At 38.5% G+C, this 19,591-nt stretch overlaps 1 protein-coding gene and 1 long non-coding RNA gene across 8 annotated transcripts in view; one reads left to right on the top strand and one right to left on the bottom strand.

Annotated features, from left to right (window-relative positions):
* The window catches only part of TRPM3 (transient receptor potential cation channel subfamily M member 3), a 523,188-nt gene that overhangs the window by 115,760 nt on the left and 387,837 nt on the right, over positions 1-19,591 (bottom strand). For all 7 annotated transcript variants that reach the window (XM_060300848.2, XM_060300849.1, XM_060300850.1 and 4 more), the window contains one exon: positions 10,601-10,673. In XM_060300848.2, the coding sequence (XP_060156831.1) occupies positions 10,601-10,673 (73 nt within the window). The remainder of the gene's footprint in view (positions 1-10,600; positions 10,674-19,591) is intronic.
* On the top strand, positions 7,663-13,293 carry LOC132597475 (uncharacterized). The gene is made up of 3 exons (XR_009564319.1): positions 7,663-7,703; positions 7,904-7,996; positions 12,555-13,293. It is a non-coding gene; the product is annotated as an uncharacterized lncRNA (long non-coding RNA).

The following is a 19,591-nucleotide window of genomic DNA, read 5'->3' as shown; positions in this document are numbered from 1 at the left end:
CTACAACAAAAAGGGAAGCAGGCAAACAGGTTTTTGCTTCCTTTATCACAAAATAACCCACATTGCATTAATGAAGTAAGCCAGAATATTCTCTAATGCCCTATGATTAGGTCCAAAATTGACAGTAAAATGTTACTTAAAATTCACATATCAGCTTCTTTAATTATTATTATTATTAGTCAAGCCATTTGGGCTTGAGGTTTTATTTATTTATTAAAAACATCTTCCCCCAGTTTTACTGAGATATAATTGACATAAAATGTTGTACTAGTCTTAGGTGTACAATATAAATTTTGTTAACATCTATCACCTCACATAGTTACAAATTTTTTTCTTGTGATGAGAACTTTTAAGATCTATTCTATTAGCAACTTTCAGATATAAAATACAGCATTGTTAACTAAAGTCACCATGCTATACGCTATACATTACCTCCCAAGAACTTACTTATAACTGGAAGTTTGTACCTTTTGACCACATTCACCCATTTCACCTACCCCCACCTCCCACTCCTTGCTGAAATTCTTGATGTCTTCATTTCCCTGCCTCTAAGGGCTGACTTTAGAGAAGAGAGCTGGATCCCCAGCTGTTTTCATTTACTCAACAGATTTTTATTGAATTCCAATTCTCCATCAGCCTTTCTTTTAGGCCCTGGGGAAAACAAGGTTGAACCAAAGTTTCTACTCTCAAAGGGAAAAAAAAAAAAAATATATATATATATATATATATATATATAAAATAAATATATATGTAATCTCCTGAGTCCTCCTTTGGATTCTATTATTGAGTCTCTTATTTTGGATAGAGTCCTTAGAAGACTACCTAAGAGTCATGCCAGTTTTTGAAGTGACCCAAAATGAATTCAGTGTTCTTCATTTCCTTTGGAACAGAAAAGATTGGTCCGAAATTGGGCTCCATCCACTCTACCCTACCAGCTCCATTCATTTCAATTATCCCACCTCTACTGCCACCCCTTCCTGATAGTCATAAATAGGAGTTCTCCATTTGAAAGTCTCATGCTGAAACGGAGCAGGACCCTATGGTCCTTTCCCCACCATGTCCACTGCCTGCCTTTCATCTGTAGAAAAACTTTAGTCAAAGAATAAATTTAATCAGAGAAGTGAGAAAATGCAGAAGCAAAGGAAAACAGTCAAACAGGACAAAATAATAAAAGTTTAGTCATTAAGGGACTTCCCTGGTGGCGCAGTGGTTCAGAATCCGCCTGCCAATGCAGGGGACACGGGTTCAAGCCCTGGTCTGGGAAGATCCCACATGCCGTGGAGCAACTAAGCCCATGTGCCACAACTACTAAGCCTGCACTCTAGAGCCCGTGAGCCACAAATACTGAGCCCGCATGCCACAACTACTGAAGCCCACGTGCCTAGAGCCCATGTTCTGCAACAGAGAAGCCACCGCAATGAGAAGCCTGCACACCGCCACAAAGAGTAGACACCGCTCGCCGCAACTAGAGAAAGCCCACGCACAGCAACAAAGACCCAAAGTAGCCAAAAGTAAATAAATAAATTTATTAAAAAAAAAAGTTTAGTCATTAAGCAAAGTCAAGGACCTTTATTTTAGTTCCTCCTCAAGGGCTATAAGTAATATTCTGAGCCATATCCTGTGAGCTGTTTTGTAGATACTGAAACCCCCACCAGGTGGAAGAAGTGAACTACATGATGACCAGACTGTAGCCATGACATAAGCTGCCACAATTCTGAGAACTGGGCTCAAAGAAATGGAAACTGACCGGGAACTGAAGACTAACTTTACTGAAAACATCAAGATGACACTGATCAGACCACAGCATGACCAACTTCAAGAGGACTGGCAGAACTGACTGTGCTGTTTCTGCATGTGGCCCCCTCCCTCCGCCATAAAAGCTCTTGCCCCCTGATTGTCAGTTGCAGGGAGTCGGCCTTTGGGCAGGACTCCACCCTCCACCACAGTTGCTGGCCTCTGAAATAAAGCAAACTTTCCTTTCCACCAGCCTTGCCTCTTTATCGGCTTCAGAGGGACAAGCAGCCTGACCCCACTTTTGGTAACAATATTGTAAAAATGAATACTTACAGAACAGTGACTTAGATGATATTTTTGTAAAAGGATTCTCTTTTGCAAAAGGGCTTAGTCTTTCCTTAATTAGGAATGTACAAGTGTGTCTAAAGTATGATACAGTTCAAAAGATACAATTTACAAATACATTGTAAGGAAGGTACTGATTGGATAAAATGTTGCACACCTGTACAGGCAAAAGAAACCCTGTTTGGACATTCTTATATCCTGTTTATTTGGAGGCTCTGATTTTCAGTCTTAATAAGATTTTTAAAAAGTATCTTCTTCTTACAGACTCACAGACTTGGAGAGCAAACTTGTGGTTGCCACAGGGGAAGGGCGGGGGGTACGGATGATAGTTTGGCATTGACATGTACACACTGCTATATTTAAAATAGATAGCCAACAGGGACCTACTGTATAGCACAGGGAACGCTGCTCAATGTTCTGTGATAAACTAAATGGGAAAATAATTTGAAAAAGAAAAAAATATATATCTTCTTTTTGATTTTAAATTCCTCTGAAAAAATAATTGGCATACTATTTATTTTGGATTTCTCTAGGCTGTTTATTCAATATAATAGGCTTAGTATTCTGAACTGCCGAGGTGCATTTCAAATGCTGCCTCTATAATAAAACTTCCCCTGAACCCGCAGTCTCTTTCATTTGCACTTTTTTAGCATTTTGTTTACATTTTACATTGGGGTGTGTACTCTACCATATTTTAAGACTTTGAAGACTTCGCAGCACTTAAGATAATGCCTTATAGTAGGTGCCCCAGTGATTAGGCTGTTTATCCCTGATATTACCTGGGGGGCTTAGAAATGTTACTTATTCTCCCAAGGCCAAGTTTCTTCATGTTAAACAAGGTCAACAATATCTCCCTCAAGGGATTGAGGATTAAATAGAATAACATGAAAAAATTGTTTTGTTAAAGCACTGTGCAAATATTTTGAGTGTCTTACATGTTCCTGACAATAAATTTACCAGGTTAATAATAATATTTTAATAATTTTATCAGGTTAATAATGCCATTGCCGTGTAGACACTCCTGGATGGAGAACAATTACCACACAGAATACCAACTGTATAGTGAAACAGTAATTCTCAGTAACTACTGAGAACAGTAGTTCTCAGAATTTAGTACTGAGGTCCCTAAATTATCAAGGGCTTATATATATGTCAGAGTTGCCAACGGGTGTTAGGAGTGGTTTTACAAAAAAGGATCTTCCAGTCTCCTCACTGGAGGGTGAAGACCCCAGCCACCAGCATGCTGGGAACCAAGTGGAGGGCGAAGGGCTGGGGTCTCAGCATCCAATATCTATTAATTTATTTAGCACCCCCATTGTCAGTTCTATAGCCTAGCCCTCACCTTACACCTGGTGTCTCCTGGTGCAGAGAATATGTTTTACCCTCTTCAGAGAATAAATCTTTGCTTTTTGATTGGAGAGGGTTTTGGAGCGTACAGGAGTCTAGGGGAGTGGATATGGCATTCTGGCTACTTCTTTAGCCTCTGTGTGCCCCACTTTTCTGGGCCTTTTGAGCATTTTGAAGTGTAAGTCAGCTTGGTATTAGCTTAGTATTCAGTTTTCTTTGGTGTGTTATTTTCCATTCTTACATTGACTTTTCATCTTCCAGGTCTAGAAATGGCTTACACCACTTCTGATCACATCCCTTTGGTTGAAGCACAGTCACATGGTCCCGACCTCTCTCAAAGGAAAGCTAGGATATTTAATCTTCAGTGTGCAAGAAGAGAAATCAGTGTGGTGAACACAAAATATTGTTCTGCTCCAATGCTTTTAATAAATAACCAGGGCTTCCCTGGTGGCGCAGTGGTTGAGAGTCCGCCTGCCGATGCAGGGGACACGGGTTCGTGCCCCGGTCCGGGAAGGTCCCACATGCCGTGGAGCGGCTGGGCCCGTGAGCCATGGCCGCTGAGCCTGCGCGTCCGGAGCCTGTGCTCCGCGATGGGAGAGGCCACAACAGTAAGAGGCCTGCGTACCGCAAAAATAAATAAATAAATAAATACCATTTACTCTTGTTTTAGAGGGATTCAGTGGAGACTAATAATAGTAGATCCACGTATTCAGTGGACCATATTTAACTAGGAGTCTGTATTTTTTTTTATACATCAAGGAAAGTTTAGCCACCCTTTATTGTTCAGAACATGTAAAAAATGGGGGTAGTCCTTAATATCTGATCCTGGCCATAGAGGTTTAGGATGCAGAGCAAGTGTTCTGGACTCAAATAACTTGAGTTCATGTCCAGACTCCATCAGTTTCTAGCTGTGTGACCTTGGCCAAGGCAGCCTGCTTGTGCCTCAGTTTCCTCAAGTGTAAAATGGCTAATACTGATAGTACCTGCCCTACTGTAGTAGTGTGAGAATTAAATTAGTTAATGCTTGTACTATAGTAAGTGCCATATTAGTTGTTATTGTTACATGTTTTACTATTGTTATCACTATTACTTTTGTTATTAATGTAAACTATTCATTTTGGAATCATGCTCTTACCAATCTGCATGGTTATGTAATTCAGAATATTCAATAAGTGATTTAACTAATGGCTGATTCATTGCTCTCAGGCAAGTCAAGGAAGAAAAGGTATAATTCTACAGCACTGCTGGGCAGTCGGCAGTGATGATGTCTTCACAAGCTGAGAGCTGCTCAGGAGCTTTGGGTTTGCAGTTAGCTTAACGTGCACATGGCTTTGTTCCCGTGCCAATCCTGATGCGTGAGGGAGCTGCAGAGTGAAAGGTGTTTACCTTTTGTGTAACAAGAGGCCAAGGATGATGACATGTGCCTCCAGAACTGGCTGCACGATGCAGGGAAGGAGTAACAGGCCCGGACATCTGCAGACCTGGATCCCAGTTCCCCTTTGTCTGAACATCAGCAGAGGCCTCTCCCTATCCTAGACCTTTACGGTTCTATCCAGCTTTGTAGTTCTACAATGAGACAATATTACGGACACGGTCATAATCTTGAAAATCTGCTACAAATGGCCTGCCACAGCTGCAGACCTGGGGGCCGATATTCACAGTTCTTGCAAGCACCTGAGCCTACTACACATTGTAACTTGTACTGCTGGTGATTATGGCCCTGGAGCAAAGAACATCGTACTCTCATCTTCTGATTAGAGACATAAGTCCAAGCCCCACTCTCTCACTTACTACCTACATCAAAGGAGCTGAAGAAATCACTCTCTCCTATGAGTTGGCACCAGAACTCTGCTTAGGAAGGAGACTGTCTTTGTTTGTAAAAATACCCTGCAAAGCTGCTTAGGGTAGATGAGCCCTTCAGGGCCAGGGCCAAAATGTCAGAGAACAGGGATGAAATGCTCTGTTTGAAGGACTTTGTTTTACTCTTAGAAGGGAGCATGAAGAAGAGAACAGTGGGAGAAGAGGGGGAGAAGACTGTGAGACAGCGTGACATTGGGGAAGTCAAGGGTGAAGGATCCATGGAAAGTCCCTGTGTGAAACAGCCAAAGGACGTCAACATTGGAGATGCCTGCTGTGCATTATTGAGAACTTCTCTTCCATCCCTACTTTTTTAGAAAAGTCTACTATGTCTGTTAAAAGCTTTGTGTAAGTGAATTTTGCTTTTTGTTTTGAAACTGTGGCAAGGCTGAGTTTTACATTTTGCCTTCTGTGATGAGAAACAGAAATAACACATGTGGAATCAGGAACCTGAAGGCAGGGGTGACCAAGAGAACTTACATCTTCCAGGAATTTGCAGAAATCCTGGGGAGGATGTGGAATTTGCATTTCTGTGGATCACTGAGTTGAAAGGTTGGAGTCCACCTCAACGAACTTTCAAGGGGTAAGGAGGCCCAGTTTATGTCTAGGTTGTTTATATGACTTTGGCCAGTGACTGATGGGCTTGGGACTAAACTTCACTTCTTTCAATCAGTGGACATTTACTGAATGCTTAGTGTATGTCAAGCATTCTTCCTGGTATTGGGATATGAAGGCAAAGAAGACATAATACTTTTCTTCCGGAAACTTCCTAATTGGAAGTTGGGTGTTGTAATCAGGATGCTCACTCTTCCCAGTTTAACCTGGACATTCTTGGTTCATTCTGCTTGTTCTGTCATAATTATCTATACCTCCCACTTTCATGCCCCAGAAGGCCCAGTTTGGAGATAAACTGGCAACCATTCCACAGAGTTGTTATAAAGGTTAGATGATAAAACTTATGCGAAAATGCTTTGTGAATTGTAAAACGTTACACAAATAAAAAGATTAAGAGATTTAAGTTCTTTTATTGCATTCTCCTATTAGAGACAAACAGAAATGTCCAAAATTGCTATCTACCATGGTCTCTATTATTGCTCTGAGATCTACTTGGATATGCAAGAAAATAAACTTGCCAGAAAATTAACTTTATTTTAAGGCAGCTTAGCATGTGCTCAACCATTTTCAAGATTAAATTTCTTTTGTGGTCTGTTCTGGTTATTTACATGTATGCTCAAGGGTGTTGTTTTTTCAAATTTATGTGTCCTTTCAAAATTAACATTTTATGATTCTGTTGGATTTTGGACATGGGGGACATCCTAATCCCCTAGGAATTTTTAAAGCCTGTTTTAGAAGGGGAAGAGTATCAACGCACTAAGTGTTCAGTATTTACCATGAAGAAGGCAGAGTGCCTGCCCTCAAAGAGCTTCCACTGTAACCATCTCATGCATCCCTTTTAAACCAACCCACATGAGAAAGGTACAATTTCCCTTTTCACAGTTAAGGGAACTGAGGCATACGGAGGTTAAATAATGTGGTCAATTCTACAGCCAGCGAAGAACTAGGATATATATATATATATATATATATATATATATATATATATATATAAACTTATCCCAAAGCCTGTTGATCATTTATTCACGCATCCAACAAATATAACATACTGAATACTGACGGTGTGCCAGGCACTGTGTATATGTGTATATCGTCATGAGTAAAACAGATGTGGTCCCTGTCCTCATTTCTAGTTTGGCATCATCATCATCATGATCTGTCCAACCATCATTTATTAAACAGAACTTTCCAGGTACTGTTAAGTGCTTTACTTGCATTATTAATTACAATTGTTACAATGACTGTAAGTGAGGTATGATAATTATCTCAATTTTACAGATTGGGAAACCAAGCCTCAATGAAGTAAAGCAATTTGTTCAATCAGGGAGTAGCGATGCTTTGAGTATGGCTGTAATTCTTACCATTATAAGGCCCTTTACTGGTGGTCTCACTGTGGTAAGTACTATTCTGAGGGGTTGGGGTGGTAGTGGAGGATGGGGTGGATGGTGTCTAGTGGGGAAAGCCTGGGACAATTTGGTCTTCCCAGAATCATTTTTTCCTAAGGGATAGACTTTGGTCTTGGGGAAAAAGTGTTAAGAATGTAATCTCCTTTAAAATTTTTGGCAGAAATAATCAAGTACAGACAATTAAAACTGAAAAGGTTATAATGATTATAGTAATAAATAACAATATATAGTAAATAATATTCATAAATTGCATATTTAGGTCTACCTGAAGTGAACTGCATGAGAATGCCTTGGGAGAATGTCTGAACCCTGATTAGTATTCATTTGACCTAGTTTCCATTTTTGTCTACTGAGTGAAGAATTTATTCCACTAAGGTGCATGAGGTGCTTGCATGTGAGGTAAATCTGACACTCTTTGACCCTCAGTACTTCTTTTAATACAACTGCAGAGACGTGTATATTTTTTAGTTGCTTTTGGTCTTCTCAGCACTCTTTCCTCCTCTACTTTCTGGCTACAGAACCTCTTTTTTGTGTTGTTGGGAATCTATAACTCTGAGACTCAGATGAAGCTGATCCCATCTTGTATTTCATGCTTACAGGGATTCTCCCATCTTATTTGCCACGGTGATGAATTCAGGGATGGGCACTGAACCAAGGCAAGCAAATCCAAATGCTCCCTGGGACTTCTCATTGTAAGTACGAGGAAAGATGGCTCTTTTGAATTGGGGTTTGCTCAGTGGATTGGATGTGAGCTTGGCACTACTGATCGCTGTTTTGCATAACAAGTGTACAGACTAACGTCTAAGAAATGGAGTATAGACCCTGATGACACCATTTGAGTCCTGCATGCTACTCTGCCTGAACTCACTTCACCCTCAGACTTCCTGGCTGTGTGAACTATTTTATTTCTTTTTGTTTGAACTAGGTTGAACTGTGTTTCTATCACATGTAACTAAAAAAATTCCTGGTTAAGTCAATATTTCACCAGAGGTCTAATCTTTAAAAATAAAACAAGTGTCAGACTATACTTTTTCTTCCATTACATTAGGTTAAATTGTGGGCATTCTAGTTTCATCATTAAGATATTGTGCGTGCAGCTAAGATCGTCTGGCAGCTGAGGGCCGTGGTAAGTGTTCTGAGAGTTTTAAGGAAGTAGATGTCCTGATCTGTTATCACTCGGATACCCGTGGAGTCAAAGGGGCAAATGCCTGAAATCTCTGTGGCAGTGTAGAGCCAAGAAATCCTGGATGCCCCAAACACTCATACATGTTCGTAAACAAAACAATAGAAGTTTAAGGCTTGGCTCTGCCACTGATTTGCCTGATGATCTTGAATGTCTTTTAGACTCTTTGGTCTCAATTTCCAAGTTTGTAAAATGCAAGGGAGTAGCAAGGTGAAAGAGGGTATTGTGGCTTCAGGGTGGCTTTGGGATGAAGTAATAATAAGAGGCCAGTAGCAGACATAGGTCTGGGGGGCCCATGCTAAGGTTCTAATGCTCATGGCCAATCTGCTCCGTGACATCTAAGTTAAAGATTTGGCTAAAGAGGTAAAATGAACCATCAGGAAACAAGTGCATTTGGGGGAGCCTGATTTACAGTCAAAGGACACAAGGAAGATTAAAAGTGGTCTCATACAGAGAAGGGCTTAATAATACTTTTGTTAAGAATCTACACTGTAAAAAATACTGGGTGAATTTCATCTCTACCTGAAATATTTCACCGTTCTCCCACAGTTTACCCCCTATGCCCTTTTAAACCTAAAATAAATATGCCACACATTTTGACTTTGGAGATATCTTTGGGACAAAATTTCATCTATTTCCATTGCATAATATTTAATAACTTTGCATTGCATATAAATGATGAAATTGTCAACATGAATGTCTTTTTTGGCCTTAATAAAGCTATCTAAACAGTTCTGGGTTAAAAAAAACAATATTAAAAAGAAAGCAATCATGCATGTGTTGTATTAAGCTGCCTACACACAGAAAAAAGGGTGGGAAAGATGGAACACATAATTAGAAATAATTTTTTAATTTTCAAAGCAGAGCCACAGTAAATTCCCATAAAACCTATTCATTAATCATCCAATTTTAAGCAAAGACAGCTTCTCAGTAAACATTCTAGGGTGTTAGTTACTTACGAAATGTATCTGGTGCAGAGAATTATTGGACAGAAACTACTTTGGAATATATGTCAAAATTTTTGTTTTATCAAGGATTAATTAAGCCATTTAAAAATGAGTTATTTAGCAAGACTAATTGTGTATTTATATCAGTACTAGTTTGTGACAATAATTCTGCATTTTCTAGTTAATAGAGTTGGAGGGGCATGCATTCAGAAGTAGTTTAAAAACATTAGATTTTACCCATTTTTATTTCAAATTTAGAGGTTTTTTTTAAAGATACAGTTTTAAAGGAAAATGACTCTGAAAACAGTGATTTTCATTGTTTTGTATGATCTAATCTAATCAATAGCATTCTTACTAGAAATATTTTCTAAAGTTAGAACATATTGACTATTTCTTTTGGCATTTGAATTTTTATTTTAAACTTTCTCCTTTATAGTCTGAACAAATTAACAAATACATACCTTAAAAAGAGTTCTTTCTCTGCTTAAGAATAGGTAAGTAATTAGTTTATTAATTACTGATAGCATTAATTATGTCTGAAGAAGTGAACTGTATAAAATAAAATGGTAATTATCTCTGAAATGATTGTATAAGTCCACAGGACATTTGATTTCCTACAAACTGTTTTCTGTTAGTTCTGTATTCATTACATGTCTTACTTAGATTCCCCAGTGGTATTTTTTTTTTTTTTTTTTTTTGCGGTACGCGGGCCTCTCACCACTGTGGCCTCTCCCGTTGCGGAGCACAGGCTCCGGACACGCAGGCTCAGCGGCCATGGCTCACGGGCCCAGCCGCTCCACGGCATGTGGGATCTTCCCGGACCGGGGCACGAACCCGTGTCCCCTGTATCGGCAGGCAGACTCTCAACCACTGTGCCACCAGGGAAGCCCTACATTAGCCTTTTAATTCATATATTTTTATGATTGAATGGACACGGATGAACTGTAGTACACTTAAATTTTATGAAATTGAGTCACACTGTAACAGGTCTATTATAGGGGAATTTAATAGCATTAAAAATGTCTTATAACAGAAGCCCTTATGTTATCAATAATTGGATGTGTTATGGTATCATTTGGAATTATATCCACTCTTAGGAGACATAAGGTTACTGTGTTAATCCATTTAAATTATTTTTGCACTCTCTGGACGTAGAAACTCTTTACCTTTAAGCAAAGCTGTCAGGATGGCTAAATCAATGTCCTGGTGTCCTTCTGATCCCATCCGAAATACTGTAATCTGAAATTTGAGACAAGGTGACCATTAGCAATGCATTTTTTCTCTCAAGAGAAATTAAATCAATGAGACCATATTTGAACACAGGCTATCTTAATATCTATAAGGTAGATTCTTAACCACAGGAAAAGCATGCATACCAAGAATTCAATTAGAGGGGTCTGCAACTCATTAAGAGGGAATTGCCTCAGTAGCCTCCAAACAGAAACCAACTTAGATAATTCACTGATTATGGTTACAATCTCTGAAACCAGAGACCAAAGAAAATGTCGCCTTCTACCATTTCAGTTTTAGAATTAAAACTTTCCAGATTTGCAAAAATGTGTAAGCTATAATTTAAACTATGAGTTGAGAAATTAAGTGTTTAAAAATAGCTAGTTAGTATGCCCTTCAGTAAGTGGCCCCACTATGTATGCATGTGTGTGTGCCCATGTGTTTTTGTGTATATGCACGTGTGCAATATAGCCATCACTACACTCTCTCCTCAGCAATAGTTATTCAAGGGTTTCAATATTGTGATGCCTCTAGATCCTTCAATCCTCTCAATAACCTTAAACCTTCTTGAGAATGACTTAGTATCCAGGTTGTAAGAATGAAAAAGCACACAATAAAATAACATTTTTTCCTCTTAATTCTGGTAAGAAAAGTATTCTCTGGGGATGAATGATGGGGAGGACAGTACAGATGTAGCAGTGAAGGGTTAATACAAGTTGGATTAATATGAAGTCCCCACATCATGCTTAACAATAATGAAGATTTTTTTTCCAAGTCAGATGGAAGCTACTTAAGGAAGCCAAAAGGTTATTTGAATATATACATTGGTTGAATTACTACTGTGCTCAACTGCTTTAGACTTCGTTTCTTTATCTGTAAACTGGGAAAATAATAGGGCTTCCCTGTTTCTAACCACATAGGAAGTAAACTTTGTAGGATTTGCTAATGTATAATTCTAAGTTTTGCCACCATGATGAAGAGAACAGGTACCTAGAATCACGGTTAAACTGTCAGTTGCCTTAGAAATCCTCTAGTCCACTATCCAGAGACAGAGTATCAGCATCAAGTTAGAAGAACAGCTGTGACTGGAACCAAGAACAGAGATGAGAGGTAGTTCTTCTCTGTTCTGAACTCAGAAGTGCCTTAATTGGGAAGAAAACTTCAGGTCCACTGGAGAAAGAACCAAGGAGCAGAAGTGGAATTTTGGCTAAATCTTCAACTCTTTAAGCCAGGGCTGGCTAGGGTTTGAAAGGTATTAACCGTGTGCTGAGCTGGTAGCAAGCTGTGGACTACCAGGATAACATCTCTCATTGTTTTAGAAGAATTCAGAAATTAGGCATCAAACGGAATTCCTTAAACATCTGACCTACTTGTTCTGCAGATGCCTAAATTTCACTGCCCAATTAGAGATCCCATTTCAGATGCAAATTCTTCCAAGGTAGCAAATAGATAAATTTACCCTGAAATATAAGAGTATCAGGTTTTCTTAGGCACAGCTTTGAGGAGGGGAAAGGAAGGTTTACAGTGTGGAGCTGCTAAAGGATTTCAGGGTGGGCGTGGTGGAGATGCAGATATGTGTGCTGTTGTTTGTCCAGGAGCCTGAAATAGCATTGTACTCTGGGGCTTCACAGATTTTCTGGAAAACTGGTGTGGAGGGGATGGCTGTCCACCTGTCTGTGGCACCCCATCCCCATGGTGTGCTTAGACTGAAGTACCTAAGGATCCTAGAAAGAGGGAGAGGAAGCACCAAAGGGAGGCTGGAGGATCCAAAGATGAAATTTATTTCATAATTTTCCCTTGAGTTGACCTGAGATATTATGTCTCCATTACTCTAAACTTTTTTTTTTGCGGTACGCGGGCCTCTCACTGTTCTGGCCTCTCCCGTTGCAGAGCACAGGCTCCGGACGTGCAGGCTCAGCGGCCATGGCTCACGGGCCCAGCCACTCCGGGGCACGTGGGATCTTCCCGGATTGGGGCACGAACCCATGTCCCCTGCATCGGCAGGCGGACTCTCAACCACTGCACCACCAGGGAAGCCCTACTCTAAACTTTTTAATTTGAAATTAAAAATTTAAAAATATCAATTACTCAATTTATATGTCTTTCTCAGAAAAAAAAGAGAAGTCAAACAAGAAAACCAGAATTGTCTTCTCCTATCACCCCTGGTGTTGGCAAAGATTCAGAAAACCAGGTGTTCTTATTCTTGGTGGGGATGTGAATCGAAATAGTAGTTTTGGAGTATGATAGATTGATATAAAATTCCTTGGTTTTTATGTATTATTCTTTAACAGCAATTAGCAAAATATTATTTGCTAATATTTTATTTAGCATCTTTTCAACAATGTAAGTGAGGTTGGTACATGTCACCATTCTTGCCTAGTTTTGGTATTAGAGTTGCACTAACTTTTCAGGATGAATTGGTAATCTTTTAAAATTTACTTATGCCCTAGAACGGTTAGCGTAACAAAGGAATTCTCCTTCCGGAAGGTTTAGTAGGATGAAGCATTTTTAAGGATAGATCACTGATCATCTTTATAAATTTTTCAACAGTTACTAATCAGTTTAGATTTTCTGCTTCTCCTGGACTCAATTTCATATATTCTCCTATGTAATCAAACATTTCATCTAGATTTTCAAATTTATTGGTATACAGTTGTACACAGAATTCTCTTATTACTTAAAAAATCTCTTTTATGTATAGCATTATATGGCAGCTTTTTTGATTCCTCTTTTTCACTTCATCAAAATCATTGTCATATCAAAGAATCAGGTTTCATTTATCTTTTTATGATCATAACATACTTTATCTACTGTTCTTTTTTGATTTGTATTTTATTTTTTATACAGCACTTTATTAGTTATCTATTTTATACATATTAGTGTATACATGTCAATCCCAATCTCCCAGTTCATTCCCCCCCTCCCCCCCCCACTTTCCCCCCTTGGTGTCCGTACGTTTGCTCTCTACATCTGTGTCTCTATTTCTGCCTTGCAAATCGGTTCATCTGTTCCATTTTTCTAGATTCCACATATATGCGTTAATGTACAATATCTGCTTTTCTCTTTCTGACTTAACTTCACTCTGTATGACAGTCTCCAGGTCCATCCATGTTTCTACAAATGACCCAATTTCATTCCTTTTTATAGATGAGTAACATTCCATTGTATATATGTACCACAACTTGTTTATTCATTCATCTGTCGAGGGGCATTTAGGTTGCTTCTATGACCTGGCTATTTTAAATAGTGCTGCAATGAACACTGGGGTGCATGTGTCTTTTTCGATTATAGTTTTCTCTGGGTATATGCCCAGTAGTGGAATTGCTGGGTCATATGGTAATTCTATTTTTAGTTTTTTTAAGGAACCTCCATACTGTTCTCCATAGTTGCTGAATCAGTTTACATTCCCACCAACAGTGCAAGAGGGTTCCCTTTCCTCCACTCTCTCCAGCATCTGTTTTTTGTAGATTTTCTGATGATGCCCATTCTAACCAGTGTGAGGTGATACCTCATTGTAGTTTTGATTTGCATTTCTCTAATAATTAGTGATGTTGAGCAGCTTTTCATGTGCCTCTTGGCCATCTGTATGTCTTCTTTGGAGAAATGTCTATTTAGGTCTTCTGCCCATTTTTTGATTGGGTTGTTTTTTTAATATTGAGCTGTATGAGCTGTTTATATATTTTGGAGATTAATTCTTTGTCCATTGCAAATATTTTCTCCCATTCTGAGGGTTGTCTTTTTGTCTTGTTTTCTTCTTCTTTCTTTAAAAATTTATTTTATTATCTTTGGCTGCCTTGGGTCTTCATTGCTTGAGCAGGCTTTCTCTAGTTGCAGCAAGGGGGAGTTCCCTGCGCTGCAGTGCGCGGGCTTCTCATTGTGGTGGCTTCTCTTGTTGCAAAGCATGGGCTCTAAGCACTTGGGCTCAGTAGTTGTGGCACACAGGCTTCAGTAGTTGTGGCTCGCAGGCTCTAGAACACAGGCTCGGTAGTTGTGGCACACGGGATTAGTTGCTCCATGGCATTTGGGATTCTCCTGGACCAGGGCTCGAACCCATGTCCCCTGCATTGGCAGGCAGATTCTTAACCACTACGCCACCAGGGAAGCCCCTCGTCTTGTTTATAGTTTCCTTTGGTGTGCAAAAGCTTTTAAGTTTCATTAAGTCCCATTTGTTTATTTTTGTTTTTATTTCCTCTACTCTAGGAGGTGGGTCAAAAGGGTTTTCATTTTATTGACCAATATTATTATTTAAATTTGAAGTTACTATTCCCTGCTCATTCATTTCTTCTACTTTTGCTTCCTTAACTGCTCTTTTCCTAGAAGTTGACTTCTTGGTCAATTTATTTTCATTCTTTCTTATTTCTAACAAATACATTTAAGATTATGTATCTCACATGTTTTCATATGCATTATGTAGTTTTCATTCACTTTTAAATATATGTAATTTATTTTCTCTTACTTAAAATTGTTTTTAATATTAGAGTCTATATGTACATATATATGTAACATTTTGTAAATGTATTATTTTGTTTGAATAAAGTGTTTATTCTCTATTTGTTGGGTACAGAGTTCAATATTATATATAGATTACATACTAATTTTTGATTCAAATACTCTACATATTTACTTGTTTCTTACTTCTGAGAGGCATGTTAAAATCTCCTATTTTAATTATACATGTCACAATTATTCCTTGAAAGCAAACACTCTTTGCTTTGTATGTTTTGAAGCTTCTTATAAATGTATAAAAGGTTTGTGACAATCTGTTCTTGGTAGACTGAACTTTTAATCAGCATATAATATCTCCTCTTCCTATTTAATGCTGTTGCTTTGTATTATATTTTGTTTTATATTAATATTGTAATTGTCACACATACACTTATGGAGGATTAGGATTTGTCTGGTATATTATTCCATCTGGTTATTTGTCACTTTTCTGTGATCACTTTGTTTTAGGTGTGTATCTTATAAACAGCAAGGCTAGATGTTTTTTCTAAAATTCAAATAAAATCTCTCTCTGAAAGGCAGAAAAGAGTTCAGCTACGTTTAATATGATTATTGATTTTTTTGTCTTATTTCTTCCATCTTACTTTATGTTTTCTAGATTTTCTTATCATTTCCCTTCTACCCCTTTCTTTTCCTTTAAAAATATCATATATTGGGCTTGCCTGGTGGTGCAGTTTAAGCATCCGCCTGTCAATGCAGGGGACATGGGTTCGATCTCTGGTCTGGGAAGATCCTATGTGCTGCAGAGCAACTAAGCCCGTGCGCCACAACTACTGAGCCTACATGCCACAACTACTGAAGCCCACGTGCCTAGAGCCCATGCTCCGCCAAGAAGAGAAGCCACTGAAATGAGAAGCCCATGCACCACAATGAAGAGTAGCCCCTGCTGCGGCAACTAGAGAAAGCCCGTGTGCAGCTACGAACACTCAATGTAGCCAAAAATAAAAAAAAAATAAATTTAAAAAATCATATATCTGCATAGATAATACATACACATGGCAAAAAAAAAAAACCCAAGAGTAGAAAGAGATATATGGTGAAAATTAAGTATATCACTTCTGTCTTCAGTTTTCCAGTACCCCTTGACAAAGGCAACCAGTATTATTAGCTGTAGAGATGCTCTACACATATATGGACAGAAATGCATATGCCTCCCTTTCAAACAGGTGGTGGCAAGCTTTACATAGTAGTTTATACTTTGCTCTTTTACACTTGACAATCTATCCTGGAGACCATTCTATTCAACCATGAAGAGATGTGCACCCTTATCTGCTTAGTGCCTAATGTTTCACTACATACCTGTACTTCTATTAATGAACATGTGGGTTGTTTCCAATCTGCTGTCATTATTAACACCACTGCAGGGGATACCCTTGTGCACACATGGCTGAGTATACCTGTAGGATAAAGTTTGTAGATATAGAATTTCTTGGCCCACTTAATCTGAGAGAAGCTCTTTAATTCATTACCCTGATTCTGCTCCCAGGCCTCTCCTGTTTTCTACCTTTATTTTGATCCTGTATGGTAACTGAAATAACTTTTAACTTCAAAGTATATATTTTTCCTATAATTGGAAACTCTAGTTTCTATACCACCTTCTTTTATTTTTAATTAGACTATAGAGTTTATTTGGATTTCACCAGTTTTTTTAAAACAAATTTATTGCAGTATAATTGCTTTAAAATGGTGTGTTAGTTTCTGCTTTATAAAAAACTGAATCAGCTATACATATACATATACCCCATATCTCCTCCCTCTTGCGTCTCCCTCCCACCCTCCCTATCCCAACACTCTAAGTGGTCACAAAGCACTGAGCTGATCTCCCTGTGCTATGCGGCTGCTTCCCACTAGCTATCTGTTTTACATTGGGTAGTATAAGTCCCTGCCACTCTCTCACTTCATCCCAGCTTAGCCTTTCCCCTCCCCTTGTCCTCAGGTCCATTCTCTACATCTGCGTCTTTATTCCTGCCCTGCCCCTAGGTTCTTCGTAACCGTTTTTTTTTTTTTTTTTACATTCCATATATATGTGTTAGCATATGGTATTTGTTTTTCCCTTTCTGACTTACTTCACTCTGTATGACACACTCTAGGTCCATCCACCTCACTACAAATGACTTAATTTCGTTTCTTTTTATGGCTGAGTAATATTCCATTGTATATATGTGCCACATCTTCTTTATCCATTCATCTGTTCATGGACACTTAGGTTGCTTCCATGTCCTGCCTATTGTAAATAAAGCTGCAATGAACATTGTGGTACATGACTCTTTTTGAATTATGGTTTACTCAGGGTATATGCCCAGGAGTGGGACTGCTGGGTTATATGGTAGTTCTATTTTAAGTTTTTCAAGGAACCTTCATACTGTTCTCCATAGTGGCTGTATCAATTTACATTCCCACCAACAGTGCAAGAGGGTTCCCTTTTCTCCACACCCTCTCCAGCATTTATTGTTTGTAGATTTTTTGATGATGGCCATTCTGACTGGTGTGAGGTGATACCTCATTGTAGTTTTGATTTGCATTTCTCTAATAATAAGTGATGTTGAGCAGCTTTTCATGTGTTTGTTAGCAATCTGTATATCTTCTTTGGAGAAATGACTATTTAGGTGTTCTGACCATTTTTGGACTGGGTTGTTTGTTTTACTGATATTGAGCTGCATGAGCTGCTTGTAAATTTTGGAGATTAATACTTTGTCAGTTGCTTAATTTGCAAATATTTTCTCCCATTCTGAGGGTTGTCTTTTCGTCCTGTTTACGGTTTCCTCTGCTGTGCAAAAGGTTTTCACTTTCATTAGGTCGCAATTGTTTATTTTTATTTCCATTTCTCTAGGAGGTGGGTCAAAAAGGATCTTTCTGTGATGTATGTCATAGAGTGTTCTGCCTATGTTTTCCTCTAAGAGTTTGATAGTGTCTGGCCTTACATTTAGGTCTTTCATCCATTTTGAGTTTATTTTTGTGTATGGTGTTAGCGAGTTAGGGAGTTCATTCTTTTACATGTAGCTGTGCAGTTTTCCCAACACCACTTATTGAAGAGGCTGTATATTCTTCTCTCCTTTATCAAAAGTAAGGTGACCATATGTGCGTGGGTTTATCTGTGGGCTTTCTATACTGTTCCATTGTTCTGTATTTCTGTTTTGTGCCAGTACCATACTGTCTTGATTACTGTAGCTTTGTAGTATAGTCTGAAGTCAGGGAGCCTGATACATCCAGCTCCGTTTTTCTTTCTCAAGATTGCTTTGGCTATTCAGGGTCTTTTGTGTTTCATTACAAATTGTTAAATTTTTTGTTCTAGCTCTGTGAAAAATGCCATTGGTAGTTTCACAGGGATTGCACTGAATCTGTAGATTGCTTTGGGTAGTACAGTCATTTTCACAATGTTGATTCTTCCAATCCAAGAACACGGTATATCTCTCCATCTGTTTGTATCATCTTTAATTTCTTTCATCAGTGTCTTATCGTTTTCTGCATACAGGTCTTTTTATGTCTTTAGGTAGGTTTATTCCTAGGTATTTTTTTCTTTTTGTTGGAGTGGTAAATGGGAGTGTTTCCTTAATTTCACTTTCAGATTTTTCATCATTAGTGTATAGGAATGCCAGAGATTTCTGTGCATTAATTTTGTACCCTGCTGCTTTACCAAATTCATTGATTACCTCTAGTAGTTTTCTGGTAGCATCTTTAGGATTCTCTATGTATAGTATCATGTCATCTGCAAACAGTGACAGTTTTACTACTTCTTTTCCGATTTGGATTCCTTTTATTTCTTTTTCTTCTCTGATTGCTCTGGCTAAAACTTCCAAAACTATGTTGAATAAGAGTGGTGAGAGTGGGCAACCTAGTCTTGTTTCTGATACTAGAGGAAATGGTTTCAGTTTTTCACCACTGAGAACAATGTTGGCTGTGGGTTTGTCATATATGGCCTTTATTATGTTGCGGTAAGTTCCTCTATGCCTGCTTTCTGGAGGGTTTTTATCATAAACTGGTGTTGAATTTTGTTGAAAGCTTTTTCTGCATCTATTGAGATGATAATATGGTTTTTCTCCTTCAAATTGTTAATATGGTGTATCACATTCCTTGCACTCCTGGGATAAACCCCACTTGATCATGGTGTATGGCCCTTTTAATGCACTCTCGGATTCTGTTTGCTAGGCTCAGTCTCGGAAGGTCGTGCTTTTCTAAGAATGTGTCCATTTCTTCCATTTTATTGGCATATAGCTGTTTGTAGTAATCTCTCATGATCCTTTGTACTACTGCAGTGTCAGTTGTTACTCCTCCTTTTTCATTTCTAATTCTATTGATTTCAGTCTTCTCCCTTTTTTTCTTGATGAGTCTGGCTAATGGTTTATCAATTTTGTTTATCTTCTCAAAGAACCAGCTTATAGTTTTATTGATCTTTGTGACCGTTTCCACTGGTGAAAGTGGGGTGT

This window comes from Globicephala melas, chromosome 6, assembly GCF_963455315.2.
Source record: "Globicephala melas chromosome 6, mGloMel1.2, whole genome shotgun sequence".
Taxonomy (NCBI): domain Eukaryota; kingdom Metazoa; phylum Chordata; class Mammalia; order Artiodactyla; family Delphinidae; genus Globicephala; species Globicephala melas.
This window is presented reverse-complemented; position numbering and strand designations above follow the sequence as displayed.